General features: G+C 42.7%; 1 protein-coding gene across 8 annotated transcripts; it reads left to right on the top strand.

The window, feature by feature from the left end:
* Positions 1 to 9: 9 nt before the first annotated feature.
* On the top strand, positions 10 to 25,093 carry tpm2 (tropomyosin 2 (beta)). 8 transcript variants are annotated; one of them, XM_044174872.1, is made up of 9 exons: positions 10 to 280; positions 4,464 to 4,589; positions 12,489 to 12,622; positions 13,418 to 13,535; positions 14,219 to 14,289; positions 16,342 to 16,417; positions 17,160 to 17,222; positions 17,329 to 17,398; positions 23,835 to 25,093. In XM_044174872.1, the coding sequence occupies exons 1-9, from the start codon at positions 167 to 169 to the stop codon at positions 23,915 to 23,917; spliced, it is 855 nt and encodes a 284-aa protein (XP_044030807.1). In that variant the 5' UTR covers positions 10 to 166; the 3' UTR covers positions 23,918 to 25,093. The 8 variants fall into 8 exon arrangements, with proteins under 8 accessions (XP_044030807.1, XP_044030809.1, XP_044030811.1 ...); XM_044174874.1 differs by lacking the exon at positions 16,342 to 16,417 and adding an exon at positions 15,056 to 15,131; XM_044174876.1 differs by lacking the exons at positions 16,342 to 16,417; positions 23,835 to 25,093 and adding exons at positions 15,056 to 15,131; positions 19,681 to 20,068.
* Positions 25,094 to 25,565: the final 472 nt, after the last annotated feature.

Below are 25,565 nucleotides of genomic sequence, written 5' to 3'. Positions count from 1 at the left end.
GCGCGGAAAAAAAGGCTGGGGCTCGTGCAGCTGCTATTCCATCCTCGAGCTCTCCCCGAGCCGCTCAGACAAGCCGCACGCGCGCTCCTGTCCACCACCGTCCCCATCACAGAGCGGGAACCGAGCACACTTCTCCTTCTGCCGAGAACACACGCGCCGAAGAACCATGGAGGCCATCAAGAAGAAGATGCAGATGCTGAAGCTGGATAAGGAGAACGCGATAGACCGGGCGGAGCAGGCTGAGGGGGACAAGAAAGGAGCAGAGGACAAATGCAAACAGGTCAGAACGACGGAGTCCAGGAGTGTCTCCTCCTCCTCCTCCTCCTTTAAATCTCCTGAAATAAAATGCTAAGCAGGCGTTTATTAATGCAGCACTTTTTAAATCAAGGTTTGGCAATAAGAACAGGAACAGAAAAAGTGGACTCAAACTAACAGGAACATGGACCGTGGCACCATGAGGGGGCCCGGGCTCAGGGGGGGCTACCAACTGACCAAATCACTGGGAGCCTTAGAGCAAGACTAATGAGCTCATTGTTCCTCGTATTTAGACTTCAGTAGTAGTAGACTGGCCTTTACTGTGCCACAGCTTTAGCCTTTACCAGGAGCACACACACACACACACACACACATCTATATACATCAGGTCTGGATGAACTCTGAGTGGCATCGGTGGGACGGAGCTTTAAGGCTGAGAGCAGAGCTCCAGCAGTGTGAACAGTATTTCCAGCTGATGAATCCACTGGATGGGTGTTGGACTGTTGACTTGACACTGACCCCAACCATGACTCAAAGTTATTGTTCTGGTGGTGTTAGTGGTGATAGAGATTTAAGTGACCCCGTGGAAAATAGAACATAAGATGAGGCCTGATATGGAACCATATCTCACAGAAAACGCTCTGTCAGAGAGGGAAGGGCTGTATCTGTAAGAGTTGTGTCTATTGCAGCACTTAGATCAAGAAGAATTCGAATGGCAACACTTCCACAGCCAGATACCAGCAAGATCGCCAGTGGCGTTCTTTAACTCAACTTTCAAACAAGTCCTTAAAATCTTTTTAATTATTAAAAAATAATTATTAAATTATTTTTTTATACTTTATTCACTTAACTGTCAATAAAAAGTTCAGTTTTCGGTAAGTTCAATTTTCCTACATGAGGCTCTAAGCCTTCACACAGTGGCAAAATACTGTCTCCTTTATTCATTCATGTTTTGTTGGCCTATCTAAATATATAAGAAGGTGAGGCATGGCCCTAGTGACTGGGTTGCTACATGCATTGACATATGAATATATAGCATACAGGTGGGAATCTCCACGCTCACCTGCTATTTTGGCTCATGTAGGTGAGGTGGAATATAGATTAATAAACACACTCTCAGCCATTCAAAGCATGACAACAGTGACTCAACAAATGAATGGAAATGGCCTGTACTTCTTCTACTCAAAGCGCTTCACACTACATATCACGTTCCCCCAGTGATGGCAGATGCCAACTGCTCATGAGAACAACGAAACTAACTAAGCATTCACACACTGATGACACACCGATGAGGGAAGCCGGGATCGATGATTTTTTCAATTTCAATTCAACTTTATTTATATAGCGCTAATTCATAACAGAAGTTATCTCATTGCACTTTTCCTACAGAGCAGGTCTAGACCGAACTCTTTATAATATTATTTACAGAGACCCAACTAATCCCACCATGAGCAAGCACTTGGCGACAGCGGCAAGGAAAAACTTCCTTTAAGAGGCAGAAACCTCGGGCAGAACCAGACTCAGGGTGGGCGGAGAGAGAGAGAGAGATAAAGCTGCAGCATAATATTTTCATGACCATTCTAGCCTCTGAATAGCGCCACCTGTGGTTGATACTGTTAACAACCATTTAGAAATTTGTTTGCTGGGTTACCGGGTCCAGAACTTACTTTCATTTCCATGGAAATGACTGAGGTCTAAACTCTTGTCACAAAACATGTTTTATCCTGTCACGGCACAGCGCCCTCACAGATGGTGAACATGTCATGGAACATATGACCAAGTCTTCGAGGGCTCAGTATGTAAGTCCAGAGGGTGGACATTTGGATTCAGCCATAGACTGACCAACCAGTGAACATCACCATCCAGTGGGTTCATACTTGGCTGCCTCCTGCCAAATCCAGCTACAGTTCCAGCTGTGAGCGGAGAACTGAGTCTCGGCTTATTGTGTCAGCTAAAGAACACGGTGATATCCCTTTATAGATGACTTGTGAAGCTCCACAGTACAACTGACAAGATCAGGTAGCAATCGATGAATAGAGACCTGAACCTTTCAACGGTGCACCTGTACATAGCATTTGTTCCCAGAGGATCCCAGCTCGTAGCTATTACAATGCCCACACAATCACTTCTCTCTCTCTCTGCACTTCTCCCAGCATTGAATACTGGCATGTCTATTTCGGTGTTCCCTCTAAAGACCCCCACCTTCTTTGAATTGTTGCTCCTCTCAGAAAGACAGTCCAAGCTGTTGGTTTGGGAGTTGCCGCAATGTCAACTGTAGGATCAGGACTGTCCCAGGCTATTTGTGACTGAGAGGCCTTACATGGCTACAGGCTGGGAGAGACTGTCAGAAGTGATATAGAAAGGACATTTGTCTTTGGGACACTGTGGTTAGGCCACATCACTGTCATTTACAATTGGCTTTTTATAGTCCTTGAAGCTGTTGTTGCACATGGCAACTTGCTGAAACCATCTTTGGAAATGAGTCACTGGATAACAAAGGCCTTACAGCTAGCGTAGGTAACGTTGGAGAAACTAGCAAGAGACAGCTAGATTTTGAAAGTATCCAACCAAAAAAATCCCACCCCCTCCCTTCAGGCGTCCCTCCAAAGCCCCTCCCCCAAAACACATTTTCATGTGCAATGAGTGCACGGGCAGAGTGCACAGGCAGACAGGTATGTAGGTGGACAGGCAGGTAGGTTAGCCTGCGACAGCCACAGATACTGGATTTTTCTCTTATTTTTTCAGAGCATTTGATTTATTGATTGCTGCCGCGACAAATAAAACAAAAAATCCCGAGCTTGAAGTCCAAAATGGAAGGGGCTCATCTTGTGGTGAACAAGAAAACAGCTCAGCAATCAGCTTGTTGGACTGATATTTTCTGTTATGGGGTCATTAAAATAAAAAGGGTTTATCCTCTTGGATGCTCCGCAGATTTCATGACAACAACAACAACAATTAGATCTTTATTAGAGTATCCCAAATCATAAGGGTTTGTCTTCTGGGGAGCATTAATCTGCGCATTAAATTTCATAGTAATATGCCTTTTAGACTTTGAGAGTTCTTGTGTATGATTTGGCATGAGGTTAGGGGGCAATACAAATTAGTTTGCTGCATATGATTCAGTTCAATTCAATTCAGTGTTTTGTTTATATAGCGCCAAATCATAGCAGAAGTTATCTCAGGGCACTTTTCCTACAGAGCAGGTCTAGATGTTTCTCTATAATATTATTTACAGAAACCCAACAAATCCCACCATGAGCAAGCAGTTGATGTATAACTGAGACAGCAAACTTTTGAATTCACCGGATGGTGGTGGACTTTCATACGTACGTGACATGCTCACTGTTAACTCGTACCTTTTATGTTACGTCTGCGAGGGCGCTAGGCCAGGAGGGGATAAATTGTTCTATGAGACGGGCCTTCAAACGTCACTTGTCCTGATTTGGGATCTACAGGAAAGGTCAGCAGGTCACCGGAAACATTAGGAATCATCCCATCGGCAAAACGTTCGATGTTCGAGGGGAACTCCACTGATTTTCCACTTCAGCGTGTTTCCAGGTGTTGGCGAGTTCTACTGCCCATTTGAAAAAAGTAGTATGAAGCCTTTAGTGTCTCCAGACGGAGCTGTGTGCAGTCTGATAAATGTCCTCGAGTGATGTCACTCGAGTCAGCGTCGGTTGGGGCTGAAGACTCCAAGTTTCAAAGTTAGAAAGAAGTGAGCTTAGCAGACCTCTGTAGCCCGCTGCTCATCTCTGCTGCAGAGGCTCCAGGCTACATTAGCCGCTACTAGCATAACACACCCCAAACCCCCCATCTTTAGCAGGCTAAGCTTAACAACAGGTGGCACGCAAGACATTAACCCTGTTCTCTGTCAAAGTCCCGAGGTTTGTGTGTACAACCATCCACCCTGACCTCCTCCTTCGCCTCCATTCATTTATTCCAAAATGTATTTGGCAAAGCAAATTAGTAGTATATAAATGGACTTTGTAGGAGACAGGGTTTGTTGAGATAGCTTGCTCTGAACCACAGTGTTGGATAGAGAATATTGCCTTCACAGAGCATGCTGCGAGTGGTGTAAAAAGAGTTCCAGTTATTCTTGTTCTAAATTATATCAATGTCCTTTATGGTTGTAGGTGTCAAAGACAAGCCTTCCAACTATCTGACGTGTTCTGTTTCTGTGTATGTGTGCTGCTGTACTTGGCCTGTAGCTGGAGGAGGAGCTGCTGGGTCTGCAGAAGAAGCTGAAAGGAGTGGAGGATGAGCTGGACAAATACTCCGAGTCGCTGAAGGATGCCCAGGAGAAGCTGGAGCAGGCAGAGAAAAAGGCAGCAGATGTGAGTGAAGGGAGCTGATGCCAGGGGTCACATTACTGCAGAGAACTATATTAAGACCACATTAAGCTATTGTACTCGGTCTGGTCACATCTGATCCCTCACACAGTAACACAGGTGTCGTGTTGTTGACTACATGTGCTGTGATTGTGAAATGTTTCATGTGTCACTACTCAAACTTGCTTCAAAACAAAGTAGCACCAGGCTGTTTAACTTGAAGTACTGCATAGTTGTAAATTTGGACCATCAGTGACATGCTATATGACGTGCTATAAACCAGCATAAATACGCACTGACCAGTTTGTTACTGTCAGTCAGACTTTACACTCCCAACATCTCGTATGTGCCCAGTAATCATCAGCATTTTAATGTTGATCTTCAGGAGTGCACTTTAAAGCTGGTTGTGCTAAATCTCCAAAGCGTCATCATTAGCTTCTGCTGAGTAGCAGTCTCACCGCTGACAGCAGCAGCACAGACGCTATTAAATCTGTCATGTGCCGTATCAGATTTTACCAACATATCATAAAGCTTGTCAGCACCTCGAGGCAAATGCCATCTATTCTAACCAATCTGGAGAGCTTGGCGTAGAGGATTTGGTTTCTTCAGTCCTTGCTTGGCACCAGCCTGTACCGATGCTGCTGCTCCTTGGAACCATGTGGAAACCCTTTAAGAACTGCACACTGTTCGCTAAGATAAAAGTATTGTTTAGTAAAAGAATACTACAATACTATATATCATAATGTGTATCATGCACCAATATTAACTTTAAGTAGACTAAACAGTGCTACACACTATAGGTATGCTCCTTTGTCACACAGTGTTTCACAGGTCAGTCCAGGACAAAAGTTTATCCTGGCTCCACTTTTGCTACAGCGCACTTCATCTGGCAAAACATGCCAGTCAAATTTGTGAAAACCACACATACGGGGTAGGTTAACGCACAGGTCTGTCTTAAAGCAACAGTCACATGTCCGTATGAACACTGACACAGGCTTTGACACAGCCTCCTGTTCATACTGGCCATTAAAAGATCATTTTCCATTGCACTTCCAGTGTACGTGATGGGGGACCAAACCCGCAGTAAAAATGTATTCCAAAGTTTATCTGAAGTGAGTATGAGGCTTCAGCCTTTTTAGTACAAACTTCCTCTCTTCTCCCTGTGCTTCCACTGCAGCTCAGTAAGGAAACACAAAGAGGTAACTGTAACTTATAGATCTGCACTTGATGTGTAGAACTCAGACTGCTGAGGCCTCATATTAGCTTCAGACACGGCCCCATCACAACCCATTGCCCTTTGACATTTTGCCGTAGTGCTAATGTCCGTCTGTCTGTCTCTCTCTCTACATGTCTGTAAGTGAACACGTTAACTCGTTCAAGTGTGCGCACATCCTTCGCATCCAGCTGGATCTTTGAGCACACTCACTATTCAGACCCTCCACAGATGAGTTTGTGATCATAAGAAATAATTTTAACAATAAACAGTAACAAGAAATGTAACTAATCTTTACATTATTTGTGAGAGCTTGTAATTATGAACTGTCCTCACAAAACAATGTTCAAATTAGGAAAATGCTTTCAAATTTGACTGCATTCTTCTGCATCAAATAATATTATTGAGAGCCACTATGAGCCCAGATCAAATAAGTCACACTCAGTTAGCAAACCAACTTTCTTGCATGTATGTTAATGTTTCAAGGACCTTATTTCCCCTAAATTGGTCTTCTCAGGCAGAGCTTCCTCCCAGGCTGTGGAGGACCCCAACAAGCTGCTCTAAGTCCTTAGAAGCCACTTTCAACCTTCTACCCAAAAAGTACCATGTCTAACCCAACATCTCTAACCAACCATGTGATTGATGGAACGTGCTGGTGTAGCTACACACCCTGGGAGGAAGTACTTGCCTGTATATTCAGTGCAAAAAGTGTCTCTGCCAAGTCTGCGTGGCTGCCTGAGTGCTGTTACACCATTCCTAACTATTCCTACTGTAAGTGTTCTTTTAACTCCCCACCCTGACTTGGTCAGTTTAATGTTAGTGCTATATATTTCCTCTAAGCTTATACTCAGAGTGTGCTTTGAAGACCAGGGTCAGTGATTATGGATAGTTCTGACATTTGTGCAGGTTTCCATAAGTTATGAGTCATAGCATTTATGACCAATTATAGTGCAAATATCAGAGCGGCGCAGGGAAGAGTGAAGACTCCCTTTATTTGTCCTGAAAGGAGTGGGACCTTCCTGTATGCAGTGTTACTGCGATGTTACCAAAGATGGAAAAGAATTAGAGCAATGCATGAATTTGTTTATGTTTCCACTGCTTACAGGAGTCTGCTGTTGTACATGATGTTCACTGCAACTTGAACATCTCTGCCTCAGGACATCAAATTGAATATAAATCAAGTGTGATTCTAATGTATAATATTTCTAATATATAAACCTGACATGATTTAAATCCATTTTATCAAAATTGTACATTTTTATAGTCATACACAAAATGTAACTGACGACTTTGGTAATTAATATATTTATGAGCTTGAGCAAAAATGTAGAAGCTTGAGCCAAATTAATCTTTGAATGCTGTAAAAAGCCATGAAGCATTCCATACAAACAGAGTTCATAGACCGTTGAGGCTCTCTTCACAGTGATTTACGATACCTGATAAAGAGATAAAGATGAGTTACAACTTTATACATGTAGAACAAAGTTCGGTGCAAATTAAAATTGATGGTACAATGCATGAATGAACAGGTTGCTATGTTATCAATTATAAGCAATGAAAAAAACAGTATAGTATTTGAATGGATAAAAAAGTATGGCATTAAAAGTATACGGATGTAATAAGGGGTCATCACACTGCCAGGAGCAGATATGGGAACAGCAGTGAAGTGAGTGAGAGGGACATGAAAACAGTGCATGATAGAGTGATGAGAGAGCTGTACAGACTGATGGACACGGGGGGGTTGGGAACTCGTGTGGTGTTCAGTGGTGCACCAAAACACACATGTAGACCACCCGCGTAAACCCGTAGCCACGCCTAATGTACAGTATGTATACAAAGGAAATGTATTTACAAATATTAGAAATTCTATTTATGACATACATTTACAGCAGCGGTACAATGAATATTAATATATAGAGCAATATTGAGCACAGGGCACTGTTTATTTCTATGTATTAATTGGTGGGACTGCTGGGCAACAGCAGATTTTTGTTCGTCTCTGTTTCTCTTTACTATTCTTATTCTTCCTCGTTTCCTGTAGCGACTGGAGCAAAAAAGAAAGACGGTCGCTCTAATTCCCACATTTTTGACACCAAAGACAGGAACGCGTTCAGCAGAGTCCGCTCTCTGCCACGATGGAAACATTCAGGAAATACACTCAGCTCAATCTCTATTAAATGAACTGTCTGACCCAGGAGTCACCAGCTGTCACCATCACCATGGCAACCATTAATTGCACACGGGGACACACAGCTGATTGAGATGAGCTGATTGGACGGCTTTTTGGAGGGTTTTCGAGCATGAACTGCCTTTTTTAGGTCATGCCACAGCATCTCAATAGGATTCAGGTCAGGACTTTGACTAGGCCACTGCAAAGTCTTCATTTTGTTCTTCATCAGCCATTTAGAGACCCCACAACAACATCCAAAGAACTGCAGGCCTCACTTGCCTCAGTTAAGGTCAGTGTTCATGACTCCACCATAAGAAAGAGACTGGGCAAAAATGGCCGGCATGGCAGAGCTCCAAGACGACAACCACTGCTGAGCAAAAAGAACATCAAGGCTCGTCTCATTTTTACCAGAAAACATCTTGATGATCCCCAAGACTTTTGGGAAAATACTCTGTGGACTGACGAGACAAAAGTTGAACTTTTTGGAAGGTGTGTGTCCCATTACATCTGGTGTAAAAGTAACACCGCATTTCAGAAAAAGAACATCATACCAACAGTAAAATATGGTGGTGGTAGTGTGATGGTCTGGGGCTGTTTTTCTGCTTCAGGACCTGGAAGACTTGATGTGATAAATGGAACCATGAATTCTGCTGTCTACCAAAAACTCCTGAAGGAGAACGTCCGTCCGTCTGTTCGTGACCTCAAGCTGAAGCGAACTTGGGTTCTGCAGCAGGACAATGATCCAAAACACACCAGCAAGTCCACCTCTGAATGGCTGAAGAAGAACAAAATGAAGACTTTGGAGCGGCCTCGTCAAAGTCCTGACCTGAATCCTATTGAGATGCTGTGACCTGAAACATTTAAGTGTGACAAACATGCAATAAAATAAGAAATCAGGAAGGGGGCAAACACTTTTACTACACAGATCTTTTTAGAATCAAAAAATTATGTTTGGTACGCAGGTGCCCCATGGGGAAGTGCTCAACATGTTATCAACATGAAGCATGTTATCAATAGCACACCCTTCTACTCGTACATACTTACAGCTACATGGTTCCAATTCTCATATGTACATGTAAGCATGTTTAGGGGACTGATGCTTGCACTTTTTAATATCTGTTATAATCAATTAGTTATTCATTTTAATGAATATTTGTATTGAGTTGCGATCTATGGGACAGTGTATAAAATCTTCAATATCTCAAATACTCTACGTGCTAAAGACATAATACATGGCAGGCAGGTGCAGATGGGGAAGTGCTCTACATATTGAAACATGTAATCGATAGCGCCTGACATTTTGCCAACAGTTATCTTAGCTGGCCCGCAGCGAGCCGCTGCGCACACACCCCTTGGATCGTGGTGTGGGTTGCCAGGTTGCGGTAACAGATAGGTTGAAACTGTATGTAGTGTGTGTGGATGTTTCATAGACGATCTGGCAACTCGGGTGCTGTCAGACAAGCTTCCAAAACTTGGAATGTAGGCCTATCCTATGGAAGCAAATAAGGGTCATTAATATTTTGATCTTGTGAAATTATGTTCACACATAATTTCACAGCCTGCAGTTGTATATCACCTTTAATGTGCATGTGCAAAAATAGCATGCAGTATCTGAGTGTGTGGATTTGTAAAAGAAAAAAAGGAATTGTTCTCACAAATTCAAGTTTGTGTATGTGTAATTCAAATTTGTGCAGGAATATTTTCAACAGTGAGGTTTCAGAGATGGACACACACATTTCCTATTATGTGTATGTGACAGTGAAGTTACAAGCTACAAGCTAGGAGCTACAAGCACCCTGTTTTTACACCTGAGCTGACCAACCAATCAGCACGTTGGCCACTTACCATCCAATCAGAAGAAGTCAAACTGTCCAATCGGAGGGCAAAAGGTTCTAGCACATTTTTTTTTTTTTTTTTTTTTTTTTACAAATTCAGACACTCAGATGCTATTTTTTTCACATGCACATTAAAGGTGATATACAACTGCAGGATATATACAGATCAAAATATTAATGACCCTTATTTGCTTCCATACTATTCATCAGAATCAGAAATACTTTATTGATCCCCGAAGGGAAACTCTTTGTTACAGCAGCTCGCCTTTACGTCAGTGCACACAGGAGGAAGGACTAGCAAAAAATATAATACAATGCACTATAAAAACAGGTCAGAAAATAAATGAAGTACCAGGTGGGTATAAGTATAAGATACAATAAGTGTGAGGTACCAAGTGGGTTTACCGGTTGATGATGATAATACAGTATAATAATTCATAATACATACAACTTTCATAAGCAAGTTTGAGGGCCATGCAAAGTTTCCCGGGAGAAACAACAACCCTGGAGGGCTCGGGGAGATGGCCTTGCAATAAAAACGGGAGTGTTGGCAGGTATGCCATGTGGTCAGTTATGGAGCCCTTTACGTTTTGGCTAGTAATTCATGAACCATGGGATACAGAGCAAAAAAGATTTTTTCTGCAGTCACACGCATGGTATTCAGAAAATGCACATTCTAGTAATATCTGAGGTACTCTTAATTAGTATCTGGTGCTGCTTAATAATATTAATATATTAGTAATTGTATTCATATTTGTGGCTTGGGACTCGGTGGAGAACACCTTTTTCCTCAGAGACAGCTGAGGTCTGCTGCTGCTGCATTTAAAGGGGATGAGCCAACCTCAGCTGCAAGGTCAAAGCCCCCTACCCCCAACGCCCAGAAAACACTGAGCAGACACCGCAAGTCCATGCTTTTAATGGAAGGGGGCGAATTAAGTAGCCTAGAGGAACCATTTAGTCATTTTAGATCACTCATTATTCATTTGAGAGAACAAATTACGAAATTAGAAAGTACAAATGACTAACTATTAATACTAACTCCTGCGCAGAATGATCCCTGTTACCCGCCGGGTCCGTGCATTTAATGTTTCGTGTCATTTCAAAATAAGGGGCTTATCGATAATCACTTTATTTTGAAATTGTACCGACGCCTGACGCGTTATTTCCCCCTCCACCATCACTGCCTCTGATTGGCTAGTTTCCGTTGGTTGGGTTGGTTAAGGTTAGGGTTAGGAATAGCCAATCAAAGAGGCAGAGTAGGGGCGGGACCTCTGACACCGTTGCCACGGAAACACCGCGACACCTGAGAGAAGCGGGCAGCGGAGCCGAGTGTCGGCAGCATGGCGGCCTTAACATCCGTAGACGCGGTGAGAAGGAAAATCCAAACCCTGCAGCAAGTGGCGTACGAGGCGGAGGACCGGGCCGAGCTGCTGCAGGGGGAGGCGGACGTGGAGAGGCAGGCCAGGGAGAGGGTAACACACCAAAACACCAAATGTATTTGCGTTATTGTGTAAGCAGTGCAGCCGACCACTGCAGGCGGACAAATAGCCTCTAGTTAAGAAGGTATAGCCTGTTAATATGCTACTGAGTATCCCAATGTAGGTTGACTTTAAAAACTTTATTGATGTTTTACTCTAATATTTTGATATCTTCGCTGTCTCAGTGACATAGCCGACCTTTTCCCACAGGTTTCCTCTAAACATGTCTTTGTTTTAGCTCTGCCACTACCAGGAACTTCACAGACACACAACTGAAAAAGCCAAAGAATCTCTAGACTGCAAGGGCGTAGGAAATGTGTGCTTCTTTTACTGTGCTCCTGTCAGCAGACCGATGTGCGACCCTAACGGGCACTACGGGCTTCCTCTTGAGCATCAGTGCAGCAGCATGTCATGTCTGTCACCGGAAGCTGCTGAGATGTCTTGGTCTGATGTGATCAGATGGCCATTTGCTCTCCAGGCTGTTCTTCGGTTGCAGAATAACAATCCATTTCCAGTTTCCACTGATAAACCAAACACACACCTTACAGCGTGACAAACACACCTTTAGCGGTCAAACACCTGACGACCACAGTGACCCTGCTACCTCTGCACCTGAGCCCCAGATACTGGCACAGCGACACCCAATGCACACACAGTGAATAACAACTCAGTTCTGGCCCACGTCAGCATGACATCTTTTGTTGTTCGGACTGACTCTTCTTTTTTGGCCAAAGATCTGGTGGCCTGTTATTTTTACTGGTATTTTTTCTTCTTTGTTTGTTTCTTCTATTTTTCTTATGTTTAACAATGAGCCAAACCTTTACTTTACATAATAAACCAGCTATGAGTCACTATCAGCGTGGTCTGATTTGATCTGTACAGACCAGTGATTGTACTGTCTATGGTACAGACGGGTGCTACTGAACTGGTATCACATATTAGCCACAACCAAAAACATAATGTGAACAGTCAAAGTACTGAATCTGATTTGAGCATAAAGGCTTGCAGTGTGAATATAGCCATAGTTATCATTTGGATGCTTTAAGAGTTAAATAAAGATAAATGAAACTGAAATTGTCGTACTGATAGATTTTAAAGCAAATATTTGATTATTTTCTGTCTGCTGTTCTATAGGCCTCCATAATGTGACTTCAGGCTCTTATCTATAGCATATTGTGTGTGTGTGTGTGTGTGTGTGTGTGACTACAGGCTGAGGCAGAAGTGGCGTCTCTAAACAGGCGTATCCAGCTGGTGGAGGAGGAGTTGGACCGAGCTCAGGAGAGACTGGCTACTGCGCTGCAGAAGCTGGAAGAGGCTGAGAAAGCTGCAGATGAGAGTGAGAGGTGAGGAATCTTAACACTCTGTGTCCATTTTGTCAGTGAAGGTACAGTTGTTTTCGTTCAGCTGTGTGATACTTTCCAAGGAACCAGTGAAAGCAGATCTTTGCTTTGCTTTGATACAACACAACATCTAATGAAAGCAGCTGGTAGATACTGAGAGACAGTGGGGGAAATGATTGGACGGTTCAGTTTGGGTTTCAGTCAGTTAGTAAGGGTAGTACTACAGTCATTACAGCAATACTACGGTGTAAAACCACCCTCTGGTTTGCTGTATGTTAGGCAGTTTGTTTAAGAATATGCACCATGGAAGCATAATTTCAAATGAAATATTAAAAGATTAAAACTATATTTTGACACAGGCTCCCTCTACAAGATAGGGCCTGAGGATCAATAAAACAAATTTGCAATTGATCAAATGACCACAAAGTAACTGCCACTCAGAGAGTTGCACGCTTTGTGTACGGTTTGAGGGTTTTTCGTGTAGTGCTTTGTCTGAGCCTCAGGCTGAACAAAATGTTGTGTTATTTCTGGAATTCTTTCCTGTGGGGTCGGGCCGATGTTCCTGATGTTGTTCCTGATGTTCCTGATGTTGTTCCTGATGATGTTCCTGATGTTGTTCCTGATGTTGTTCCTGATGATGTTCCTGATGTTGTTCCTGATGTTGTTCCTGATGATGTTCCTGATGTTGTTCCTGATGATGTTCCTGATGTTGTTCCTGATGATGTTCCTGATGATGTTCCTGATGTTGTTCCTGATGTTGTTCCTGACTGCTTGTTGTCTGTTCCTCTCGTCATTCAGAGGAATGAAGGTCATAGAGAACAGAGCAACAAAAGACGAGGAGAAAATGGAGATCCAGGAGATGCAGCTCAAGGAGGCCAAACACATCGCTGAGGAGGCCGACCGCAAATACGAAGAGGTGGGGGAATCACTGGTTTCACATAAGCTGTGTCCCAGTTCCACGCTACAAACTAACACTACACACCTGTTCGCACTGCAAAAGAGACTTCAATTAAAAAAATCAGGGATACTAAGAAAACAAAACGAAGTCAGAGGTAAAGGTGTGTTTGTTATTGCAGGCCAGCAGACAGTACAACATATGATATGTCAGATCTTCACATTCATGTAAAGGCTGCTGTGGTCGACAAAAAACATTCAGCTCAGAAATGATGATGTAATTGTGTCACAGGAACAACGCCAAATGTTATTTTTTAAGTTTCTTTCCAAGTAATAAACACACATTTTAAAAAGCACTCATTATTTCTGTACATTTTCGGTACTAACGTACTCTGTTTAGGAATTTAGAATGGCATTCATTTTGGTAATGAGCTTAATAACTCTCTTGGACTCTACTTGTGACTTCATAGCCAAGACTTGAGACTTACTTGGGACTTGCAAAACAATGCGTTTGTCCCATTCCTGAATATAGTACATAGTATGCATAGGTATGTAGTATAGAATTGGAACACAGTAATAGTGTCAGTGAGGATGAATGCTAAAGGTTAGTGTAATGACAGATCCTCTTTCTGAACACAGTAAGAGAAGAGAGCAAAGTTCTGTTAGTTTGGAGGAGTCACTTCAGTGTGTGCTGAATGTCTGCAGGTTGCACGTAAACTGGTGATCCTGGAGGGGGATCTGGAGCGCTCCGAGGAGCGTGCGGAGGTGGCCGAGGCGTAAGTCAACACCTGCGCCACGAAACCTCACACCGACACAAGAGCCACTGTACATTATTCATGTTGTCATAGTAGAGACCATGTGATCACTACGATGACGACGTGTGAGCTTACACATTTGCTTGTCATTGATGAATTTCTTACTTTACAATAACATCGTGTTTATATTGATAGTAGTGTTGCATGGACTCATAAGTCACAATGATTCTCTTAACAACTGCAGCTAATGATCGTTGTCGATTCATCTACTGATTCTCAATTCAATAAATTGATTAATCTTTTGGGGAACGGCAGTCACAAGTTCCCAGAGTCATATAGCTTCTTTTATCTGACAAACCCAAAGATACTCAGTTCACAATGTTACAGCACAGAGAAAAGCAGCAAGTGCTCACATCGGAGATGTTTGGCTTTTTTGCTTTAATGACCTAAAAGATTAGTTCATTATTAAAGTTGTTGTCGATTTATTTTCAGTTGATTGACTAACTGATTATTCACCTAATCGTTTCAGCACTAGTGCGAAGTATTCTGGTACTGTAGCGTCATGTAGCCGTGTAGGATCACAAGCTGCAGCACATGACGAACGCACTAATCACACAGAGACCTGGATGTGTGATTTGTCTTCTCGTCCTGTGTGTTTTCATGTAATGCACGCCTGAATACACCACCACCGCCTGTATGGGACTTGTTATTGTTTGTTATTGTTTTATGGCTGCTCTGCCCACTGTCTCCCCCCCTCACCCCTGACCCCCTGGACTAACCCCTGCAGGCGAGTGAGGGAGCTGGAGGAGGAGCTCAGGCTAATGGACCAGAATTTGAAGTCCATGATGTGCGGAGAGGAAGAGGTACTTACTGTACGAACTCCACCAAGGTCTAATTCTGACCTGCTGCCTTCTGCTCCTCTGACCTGCAGCCTCTCAAGCCCTCTCTCTGTCTTCTGTCTAGCCTGCACTCACCGTCAGGCAGTTCCTAAAGGATACATCGGGGGATATTCTGTGCTGTTTTTCTTGTCAACAAATCCCAGGAAAAGACCAAAAGCAACAATGAATGAATTAGGGCGTAGGTTTGGTTATCAGAAGTAGGGGGCACAATGAAGTTAGTTCATGCTTTTATAATCATTTCTATTAGCATTATCTTTTATTTGTTTATTCATTTATTTTAGCAGTTTGCCTTTGTTGGATCGAGACATGAGATACAGACAGGAAATGTGAGCGAGAGAGAGAGAGAGAGAAGGATACGACATGCAACCATGATCTGCAGTCGGAATCAAACCAAGGACGTTGCCCAACAGACATGTCTGTGATTGATGTTCAGCTGTCTTTTTAGGAGAATGTTAACTGTAAATCAAAATGTAGATGAAATAGCCGCAAAACAAGCAGTTTTTCAGCCCTGAGTACTGTCTGCAGAGCTTCCTTTCATCTCTACCAATCAAAGCGTATGGGTGCACATGCGTAGCCTGTGAGGCGAAAACATCCATGAATCATGAATGATTCATCCGCCGCTGGAAATAGTCCCCAACAGATGCACTGTTTCCTCCTGTTGGTTTGATCAAAGCTACAGCGAGCAGCTGTTTGAGGAAACGACGGAGCCTTTTTAAACATCAAACTATATATTTAAAGATTTCCGTCTTCAGCAGGAACCAATGGGCTCGGAGCTGAGAGCCACGTATTGAGAGACGGACTTGCACATTGTTGGTTTGGGTCTGCACATGGAATTTGTTGACAATAAGAAGAATATAGACTAACACCAGACTTATGATTTAATTTGTGATTTATCGATATCTTAATTCCCCCCTGCCTACATTTTTCCTTTAAAAACACCCTGGCATTTTGCTAAAACCCTTGTTCTCTGTCTTACTCAGAGTCAGATACAAACACATCGGTTTCATGATCGATATCCATCTTCTGTCTCTGAGGAAGACTGACACAGAAAAATGTTTAGAAAAATGTTGGAGTGGTCCCTCCAACGGTGTCGGGGTTTGATCTCTTCTGCTGTCCTACCTTTCGAATCACTGCTTTCTCTTCTCTTGCTTTTCCTCTTTCTTACGTTGCTCAGTAAATCAGGTGACCTTGAGGAAGAGTTGAAAAATGTCACCAACAACTTGAAGTCACTGGAAGCCCAGGCTGAGAAGGTACAGTAGGAGCTGAAGGCATTCGGCCTCTGGACTGGCCAGTCAGACTGTACATGTTGTTCCTTTAATACATTCAGCAACACACATACAGTCATCATTAGCTCTCACACCTTGTTAACAATTAAGGCAACACGTAGCCCCGCTTTGTGCCTCATATATTATTATTATCATTATTACTACATCCAAGGAACAGTCAAGCATCAGTTATTCTGTCCTTTTGACTCATGTCGATTTGTACAGCATGAGTCAAAATTGAAATTGACCAAAATGTCATTTCCAGCTTCCATCTTTGCTTGGATGAAATTTGGGAACCTGCTTTTTTATCATACAGTGGACGGAACATCTTTGATGCACACAGTCAGAGGTTAGAGGTAGTTGGCGTTTTTGAGGATCCTGGAAATACCTTGTAAGTGTTGTTAAACAACTTTCTGGGTTTTTCAAAGACTATTGGACTTATCTTTCAGAAAAGTCGATGCTCTGTGACTTGAATGTACCGTAATGAACATACACGAGGGGCACAAGCTGTAGTTAAGGTAACATAAGGACACGGGTCAAATGCCCTACAGCTGTCAACTGTGCAGAATTATCCTACTTGCCTTTCTTAAAAAACATTCAAATCATCTTCCAAAGTAATACAGCAAAGAAGTGTATTTGCCATCCATTTATGATGTCTGTCTCCTTTTAGTATTTCATACTGTAGCTGTAAATGTATTTTAATTGCACTTTTATGTTTGGATTTCAGTACTCACAAAAGGAGGACAAGTACGAAGAAGAAATTAAAGTTCTTACTGACAAACTGAAAGAGGTGAGGTTTGTGTGTTAGGCTGTCGTGTCTCTGTGGCCGGCTCCTCCACATGAGCTCAAAGAACAGAGACACCGTGTACTGACACGTGCTGTGCTTTGTGTCCCAGGCTGAGACCCGTGCAGAGTTTGCAGAGAGGTCTGTGGCCAAGCTGGAGAAGACCATTGATGATTTGGAAGGTATTCAACACTCACCTGCTGTCTCTGCCAGCACTTCCACTGACAGCAGTGTTAAAGTAACTAACAGCTTCACTAATCGCAGCTCTGCTGTTGGAAATGAATTGATGACGGGCAGGACAGCTGTGCTGTGTCCTGCAGTTTTGACCGATGAAGCCATTGATGATCGGAAGGACCAAATCACCTCTAACTCAGTCACTGGTCGTGAGACTGAGCATGCTCTCTGTGGTTTTCACCTTTGCAGTCTTGTGGCCTTGATGAGCACAGCTCCGTGAGGATCTGTGAAGGCTCAGGGTGGATTTCACTATCTGCATCTGCATAGTTCCCAGCGCAGACATGACATACATTTCATCATCTGCCTAAGTCTGTGAGGGTATGGCCGTACGTGCCATCTGCAGGCGTGAGGACACGTCCGCCTGTGCACTCTGTAGGAGTGCTGAAGGCTGGTTGGCCCAGCTCTTTGATCTCACTGCACTGTTGATATTCCTGTTCCCAATTGTTGGCAAATGCAAAGCTTTTTGGGAAACGGCCCCCAAAAGCACACATGCAGTGTACATGCATGCAGCTGTTTTTATACTACATTGGGTATTTGCACAGGCTGATCTGATCAAACATGTACAGGTGGCATGTGCAGTACGTGCCTACAAACGAGACGTCCGTTTATACCCTCACATACGGAGCCTCGCAGCTGTGTGTACAATTTTGTTAGTACAGTCCAGAGTCAGAGTGCTTTACATACAAACACATAATGAGAAACAACAACAGAAATGAGTAAAATAAGAACAACAACAACAACAAGTGCAGATATCAAATCTAGAAGCAGCTTCCAAATGCCTGGAGCATCCAAAAGGCCAACAACCAGCAGGGGGCCCGCGTGAGCCTTCCCTGCCTCTGAAAGAGCCGCCCACAGTGCTCGGTGCTCCCCGACAGGTCGCTGACAGACAGGACTGCACTCAGGTTCCTCCTGAAGCACTTTTAGCAGGCAAGAGACAGCATTAGACTGTAGAAATACAGCAATATGAAAACTTTGCCTTAATGTCACGAACCAGCTATTGTCACTACTTTACATACAAAACACACGATCAGTTCTAAAATACATGTCTGTAGAGGAAAGCGCCCAGCAGTAGCTTCAACAGTTCAAACTCACTCTGCCGTTTCTGTAATAATGTACCACTCTGAGAGGTGCCTTTGGCCTGCATAATGAGTAGTTTTGATACTTTCAGTACATTATGCTGGTGATACCTTCACTCTTTTACTTGATGATTGATTATTTTTAACACTGTTCTTTTACTTAAGTAAATGATCTGAATACTTCTTCCACCGCAGGGCGTCGGCTCAGCTCACTTGAGCTTACTCTGCCAGACTAGACACCGCGTTACTCTGTAAAAGGAGTAGTCTCATGTAGTTTCATGTAGTACTGTACTAAAACTCAGTCTCGAGGTACCTGTTTACCTGAGTATTTATGCTACTTTATATTTCTGCTCCACTGCATTTAAAAAAAGACATGTACTTACATGACTAGTTACTTTACAGATGAAGGCTTTACATACCAAACATATGATCAGCTTATGAGATCTGATGCATTGTTATAGATAAAACTGCGCAGCTGTATATAAAGTAGTTAAAATTAGCTCCAATATTAAAATGCTGCTTACACATTAATGCTTAATGTACACGATAAAATAACAGTCATACGTACTTTCACTTTAAACACATTTTTCTGATAAGAAGTATGTTTTGTTATTGGTACGTTTACCTCTTGGTACTTGTTCCACCACTGCTAACTAGTAGCACGTGCTAAGGGTTGTTCCTGGCTTTAAAAGGAGATAACAAAGAGAGACTTTGTTAGTGGGGAAATGCTGTGCTCTGTCTTGTTTCCAGGAAGTGTGGGTTACCTGATTGCACTAATCATTTCAGTAACACTTTAACTCCCAGAAGCCCTTTTGATGAAGGAAGTGTTTGTTAGGCCTGATCCTGTTGTCTCTGAGGCGTTGAGTGGAGCATTCATTGATAACGCTGCATGATTTGAGTGTTTGGGTGTATTTGAACCCAGTCTGTAGAGATGAGGGATTGCATCATTTGGCTGAATGAGCTTTAGCTGTTACTAACCAGCTGATGTGATGACATTAACACCGGGGAATCTTGGTCATTCCGTTTGAAGCTTACCGGTTTCAACGCTGTTTTATTTTGTTTGTTGTACTTTTCTGTTTCCTGTCCCTTTGCGTCATCCTGTGCGTCTGTGTCCTCGGTCCCTCGTCTCTCTGTGTGTGTGTGTCCTCCTCCAGATGAAGTGTATGCTCAGAAGCTGAAGGGCAAGGCTCTCAGTGAGGAGCTGGACCTGGCCCTCAACGACATGACTACACTGTAGCCGCTCTCTCACTTCCTCTCTGCTCCTCCTTCCTGTCTGAACTCGTGTCCGCCTGCTTGCTGTTGTTTTGGTCCATTCCACCGTGATATTAGGGGCTAGAAGATTCTAGAAATGTAAATGTGCTGAATCCACCCTCCCTTCAGTAATCTGTATCTGTGTTACACAGCACTGGACTTCTCACAGGAGGTTAAGTTACTGCTCACCCAGTCACTGCTGAGTTAATGTCCTTTCTTTATTGAAATATCCATGTAAACCTTCCCCCCCACCCCCACCCCCCTGTAATAAATGTATTAAAGCTCTCTTGACTTTTCTGTCTCCTTCCAGTCTTGCCTTCTTTCTCTTCCGTTCACTTCCTCTATTTAACATTTCTAAGCAGTGTGAACAATAAACAGCTGCTTTGTAGCACACCATAATGTAGTTGTAAAGAGAAATAAGGATGTTTAAAGTGTTTTCATGCATTAGTAATATATATACAGTGGTGTGCAAAAGTGTTTGCCCCCTTCCTGATTTCTTTTTTTTTGCATGTTTGTCACACTTAAATGTTTCAGATCATCAAACAAATTTAAATATTAGTCAAAGATAACACAAGTATAAACACAAAAGGCAGTTTTTAAATGAAGGTTGTTATTATTAAGATGAAATAGTGATTGCACCCTAAACCTAATAACTGGTTGCTCCACCCTTAGCAGCAACAACTGCAATCAAGCGTTTGCGATAACTTGCAGTGAGTCTTTTACAGCGCTGTGGAGGAGTTTTGGCCCACTCACCTTTGCAGAATTGTTGTAATTCAGCCACATTGGAGGGTTTTCGAACATGAACTGCCTTTTTAAGGTCAGGCCACAGCATCTCAATAGGATTCAGGTCAGGACTTTGACTAGGCCACTCCAAAGTCTGTCAGCCTCACTAGAATGCTGTATCAAATTCACATCTGAATCCATATAAGGTTCGGCTATTATGCAACAGATGTTGAATAAACATTCGCAAACAGTTTGCTTATCTCCACTAGGCCACTCCAAAGTCTTCATTTTGTTCGTTGTTTCATTTGTTTGATGATCTGAAACATTTAAGTGTGACAAACATGCAAAAATAAAAAGAAATCAGGAAGGGGGCAAACACTTTTGCACACCAGTGTATAACCCCTCCTGAACACTTTATGAAGGGTTGATAACATATATATATGTTAACATAACTGTAGTCACACAGTAGGATATAGTTCAGCTGGCCTTTTCCCTCTAAAGCTTTTTATAAATGCTAAGTAATTAAAGTGTTAGTCCTGCACATTTCAAACTGCCTGTGTACTGAGGTGCCACTCACACAGCTCTGTGCATGGGGTAGAGATCTGTCTGCAGTTCAGTTCGGTGCTCAGTATATCAAGAGTATTCCCATTTGATGGAATGAAGTGTATAGTGTAACCAATGCACCTCAGTGCAGACATTATATGGTTTAAAGAAGCGCTGGAACAGGCCGAATACAGCATGTACCAAACTGTCAGACAGAGTGGAACAACAACCTTAAAGGTTCATCTCTTTCAGCCTTAGCTTGAGGATTTGGGAGACAACGGGCCTCATGCGAGAAGCACTCGTACGAGTGATTTAAGAAATCACATGTGGTCCAGACCTGTAGGGCGAGTCGTGTACAGACAGCCTGCCTTTCTCCACAGGGGAAAAACACGTGTTTGACCTGAAATCATAATGCCGTTTATCTGAATGAATTTGGGGTTTAAGCGATAACGATACTGTAATTAACTCAAAGAAAATCTAGAACCAAAATGTATATTCTGTTCACCAGATCATCATCATCATCATCGTGGTCGGCCCGTTTACTGAGAGGGTTGTTAGGTTTTAGGATTTTCTTGGCATATTTCAGCCCAGCAACGTCTACAGTTCAGTAGTTGTTAGAAAGACTGTCTCACTTGGACAGCTGCCTCAGGGTCTTTATGCAGGTTTCCGGCCAGTACCATCCTCTGCTGCTCCTGACAGTGTAACCTCACCTGCTGCAGGCTTCCGTAATCTCCAGTCTAATAACTCTGTGGCAGTCACATGACCGCCTCCCGTATTAATCAAGTCAGTTTTATTTACACAGCCCAATATCACAAATCTGCCTCAAGGGGCTTTACAGTCTGTACAGCAGACGACCCCCTCTGTGCTCCATTCAGATAAAGAAAAACTCCCCAAAAAACCCTTCAACAGGGAAAAAGTGTTAGAAAGCTCAGGAAGAGCAGCAGAGGAGGGATCCCTCCCCAGGACGGACAGACGGGAAACAGATGTCTTGTGGACAGAATAGACAAACATAATGAAACTACAGTATGGACAATCATGATGACAGAATTTTAGATTGTAACATAATGAAGAATATGGATCCGGGAGGACGTCGCACAACTTCAGGTGACACCAAACAGACCTGAGTCACATGACCTCCTCTCCACCACGGACACGTGGAAGAGGACAGACTACACAGACTCACACGAGACAAACAGAGTTTGCACGAGTTTGTCCAATTAAGAGACTGGTGAATCTGACTTGGAACCCTCGTACGAACGAGTCTCAGAAAAACGTAAAAGGTTTAGGAGAATATGAAGATGTTCTTGCATGAGGTGCCCCGTAATGTTGCAGTTTTTCTCCTTTGATTTGCTGCATTTCTGACAGCAAATGCAGTGATGTAGTGATGAAAACTTCAGACGCATTCACTTAACTTTGGGCGCGTTAGCAGCAAAACGCTCACCGCTTATAGAAAACAATTGGAAAAAGACGCCTCTCGCTGCCTCTCTGTCTGATCGCAGCTTCAGACAGTGTTTTAGTGTTTCTCAACACCAGCTTTTTGTTTCTAACAGTGCGTCAGAACAATGGAGAAAACTACTGTAGATGTCACTATTATTAGTATTTCAACATTGCACGGGTGCTGGACCTGGTTTGGACTCCTCCATATCTGTCTCAGTCACCTTGGAAACAGTGGTCTGTGTGACAAATGCAACCTCAGCACGACTACAGTGATGTCATTTCAGGTGAAGTCCATGACCTGCACGTGACATTTGTGTTTTGTAAATTTTCCAACAGCATGCTGGAAACAATCTCACTTTCCTTGAGAAACTGATATTGTTGGACTGGAGCAGTTTAATGGAAGCTCACGTTGTCCAATATGACAGTGTAACAGCTCTTGGCTGATTGTAGAGTCCAACACGTTGTAGTGAGCAGAGGACTCTCAGGTGTGCACTCTGCCTGCATTTGTGTCCAATGATCCGCAAACCATGTTTTTTTGAGACAGTTGTGTGAACAGTAAAGACAACCAGAAATCAGCGAACATTCAGTGAATGCGTCACTACACTTGCAGCTTCAGGTGCATACTGTGAAAGTGTGTTTGTATGGCACGCGTTTGATGGACAGTATTCAGTTGGACTTACTATGCACTGTACATCATTCTCAGTGAAAAAAGGATACACTTCATAGACTCGGCTGCCTTGATTCAATCAATGACAGACGGCGACGTTTTAATGAATTGGTTTCATTTTCAAACATGCTTTGTACTTTAAGTGAGTTCTGGCCTTTTTCAGCTGAAAAATGTTTTGCTGCACTCGGCGTGGTGAATCGGGGTCATTTTCTGAGAATGACTGTAACAGCAGTGTGTCAGAGATCTGGAACCAGGCTACGAGTAACTACAGTCTTATTTAGTCCCAGCGCAGCAGGTCAGCTGAACAGTTTGCCACACATGGAAAATAAAGTCCACAATAATAAATGCATAGATGAATCAATAATGAAGATAATCAGTAGTTGCAGCCCCAGTACAATGAGTACCATATTATATATATATTTTTTTTTATTGTTAGGAAATTACAGTTTTATAAAGCGTTATTGAAAAATGTAGTGTTAACGCAGGTTTGCCACGTTCTCCTGCAGCATTTCGTTATTCGCTTCCTCTGACACCTGCTTGACTGAGCTTCACGTCTGTCTTTTTTGCAAACCCTTTTATGGGAAAACAAAGTGCAGACGGTGCAGAAAGCCACGGAGTTCCTACACCTCCAGTTCCAGACAGGAAGTGTATTTGAAAGCTCACCTGTGACTTTGCTTCCTCCTCCAGAGAAACTGGCCCAAGCCAAAGAAGAGAACCTGGACATGCACCAGGTGTTGGACCAAACCCTTCTGGAGCTTAACAATCTATAAAGAGGCTCGGTGAGGGACATCTCCGAGAGCAAGACAAAGAAAGATTAAATCTCCCACCCCAAGCTCCCAGCACACTCCCTTCCAGATGTAAAAAAACAAGGAAATGCGAGGAGTGGTTCAGAAGGAAATCTATGGAGCCCCTGAAGTGACATGAGCAACAAAGTGTCTATTTCAAGCTGAAAGCTATTTTGCATGCGCAGTATAGTTCATCAGAAATGATCTTATCAATGAGAAGTTCCTTCTTGTGTGCACTAACTGCCTCAAGAGCAATGGTCTTTGCTAGCAAGGTTTCTCTTGTTTGACCAAACATGATGAAGCTTTTCTCAGTGGACATATTCATGAAACTGAAGCCCATACGAGACAGTTGCTGCTGCACACAAGAAACCTTTCTCCTTCACGCGACATAGTTTCTAACACGCACTAGAAACCTTTAGTTTTTTCCTCTGGTTGATAAAGTGTGATACAGGAAAGTCCAAATGTCAAAGACTGTCCTTGACAAACTTTCATTTGGACGACCTTGTGGGACAACATTCAAGTTGTGTTACCTTCAAAAACACACATAGTGTATTTTTAATAGTAAAATGAACCACTTCTATATTGGCTACCATTTTTTAAGTCAATCTTTAGGTAGTCTGTATTTTAGGCCGGTATTTTTCAAGTTAAAAAAGTATGACACCTCAATATTCTGAATGAAGTCAACATTAGATTATTAATGGAATTCAACTACCAATTGAACAACTAGTAGAAATATAAGTGTGGGACTGATCTTCCATGTTAAAAGGTGAAATGAATGAAGTGCTGGGAGCTGTAAAGCTGACTTTGAGTAAAGGTTTTATATATTGAAAGAAAAATGCATTCCTGAAATAATATCATAATTCCAAGATGCCTTTGATGATGTGACTTCTTACAGTGAGGTTGTTTTAAAATGTCATGTCTTCATTGTGTTAACCACTCAGACTGAAGGTTCTACTGTGGACAAAGTGACAGACACAAACTAATAATTGGTTGTAACAGTGATTTCTGTCTGAATGCAGAAATGATTGACTCCTGATAAGAATATTGTTTTTCTTGACTTGAAGTAAAGCAGTTGCATTGATTGTTTCCAAGTTGTTACCCATGTACTGATGCAAACTCATCAGTGCAAGCCCTTTGAATTAAAGACAGCAAGTGACATGACTTCATTGTCATAGTGTAAATGATTTTCACATCTGGTGTTGTAATGTGTGGACTACTGAGTTCGGCTGGGAAATCTATTAAATGATACACGTACCCTTTTTTGTAAATGGCTACATTAATATAGCGCTTTATCCAAAGCGCTTCACAAGGTTTTTACTCCGCATTCACTTGCTCACACACATACACACACTCACACTGATGGCAGCCAGCTGCCACGCAGGGTGCTGGCCATGCAGCAATTTGGGGTTCAGTGTCTTGCCCAAGGACACTTTGACGTGTAGACATGAGGAGGTGGGGATCGAACCGCCGACCCTGTGATCAGCGGACGACCCGCTCTACCTGCTGATCTCTGGCTTGTATAATATTGTAGACCTAATACATTTTAGTTGTTAAAGATTTTAATAGTAGCGTAATGCTGCCACCACCTTTGTTATCTAAAATATACAAGCCTTTATTGATGATACAAATTTAT

This window comes from Siniperca chuatsi, linkage group LG18, assembly GCF_020085105.1.
Source record: "Siniperca chuatsi isolate FFG_IHB_CAS linkage group LG18, ASM2008510v1, whole genome shotgun sequence".
Classification (NCBI taxonomy): domain Eukaryota; kingdom Metazoa; phylum Chordata; class Actinopteri; order Centrarchiformes; family Sinipercidae; genus Siniperca; species Siniperca chuatsi.
This window is presented reverse-complemented; position numbering and strand designations above follow the sequence as displayed.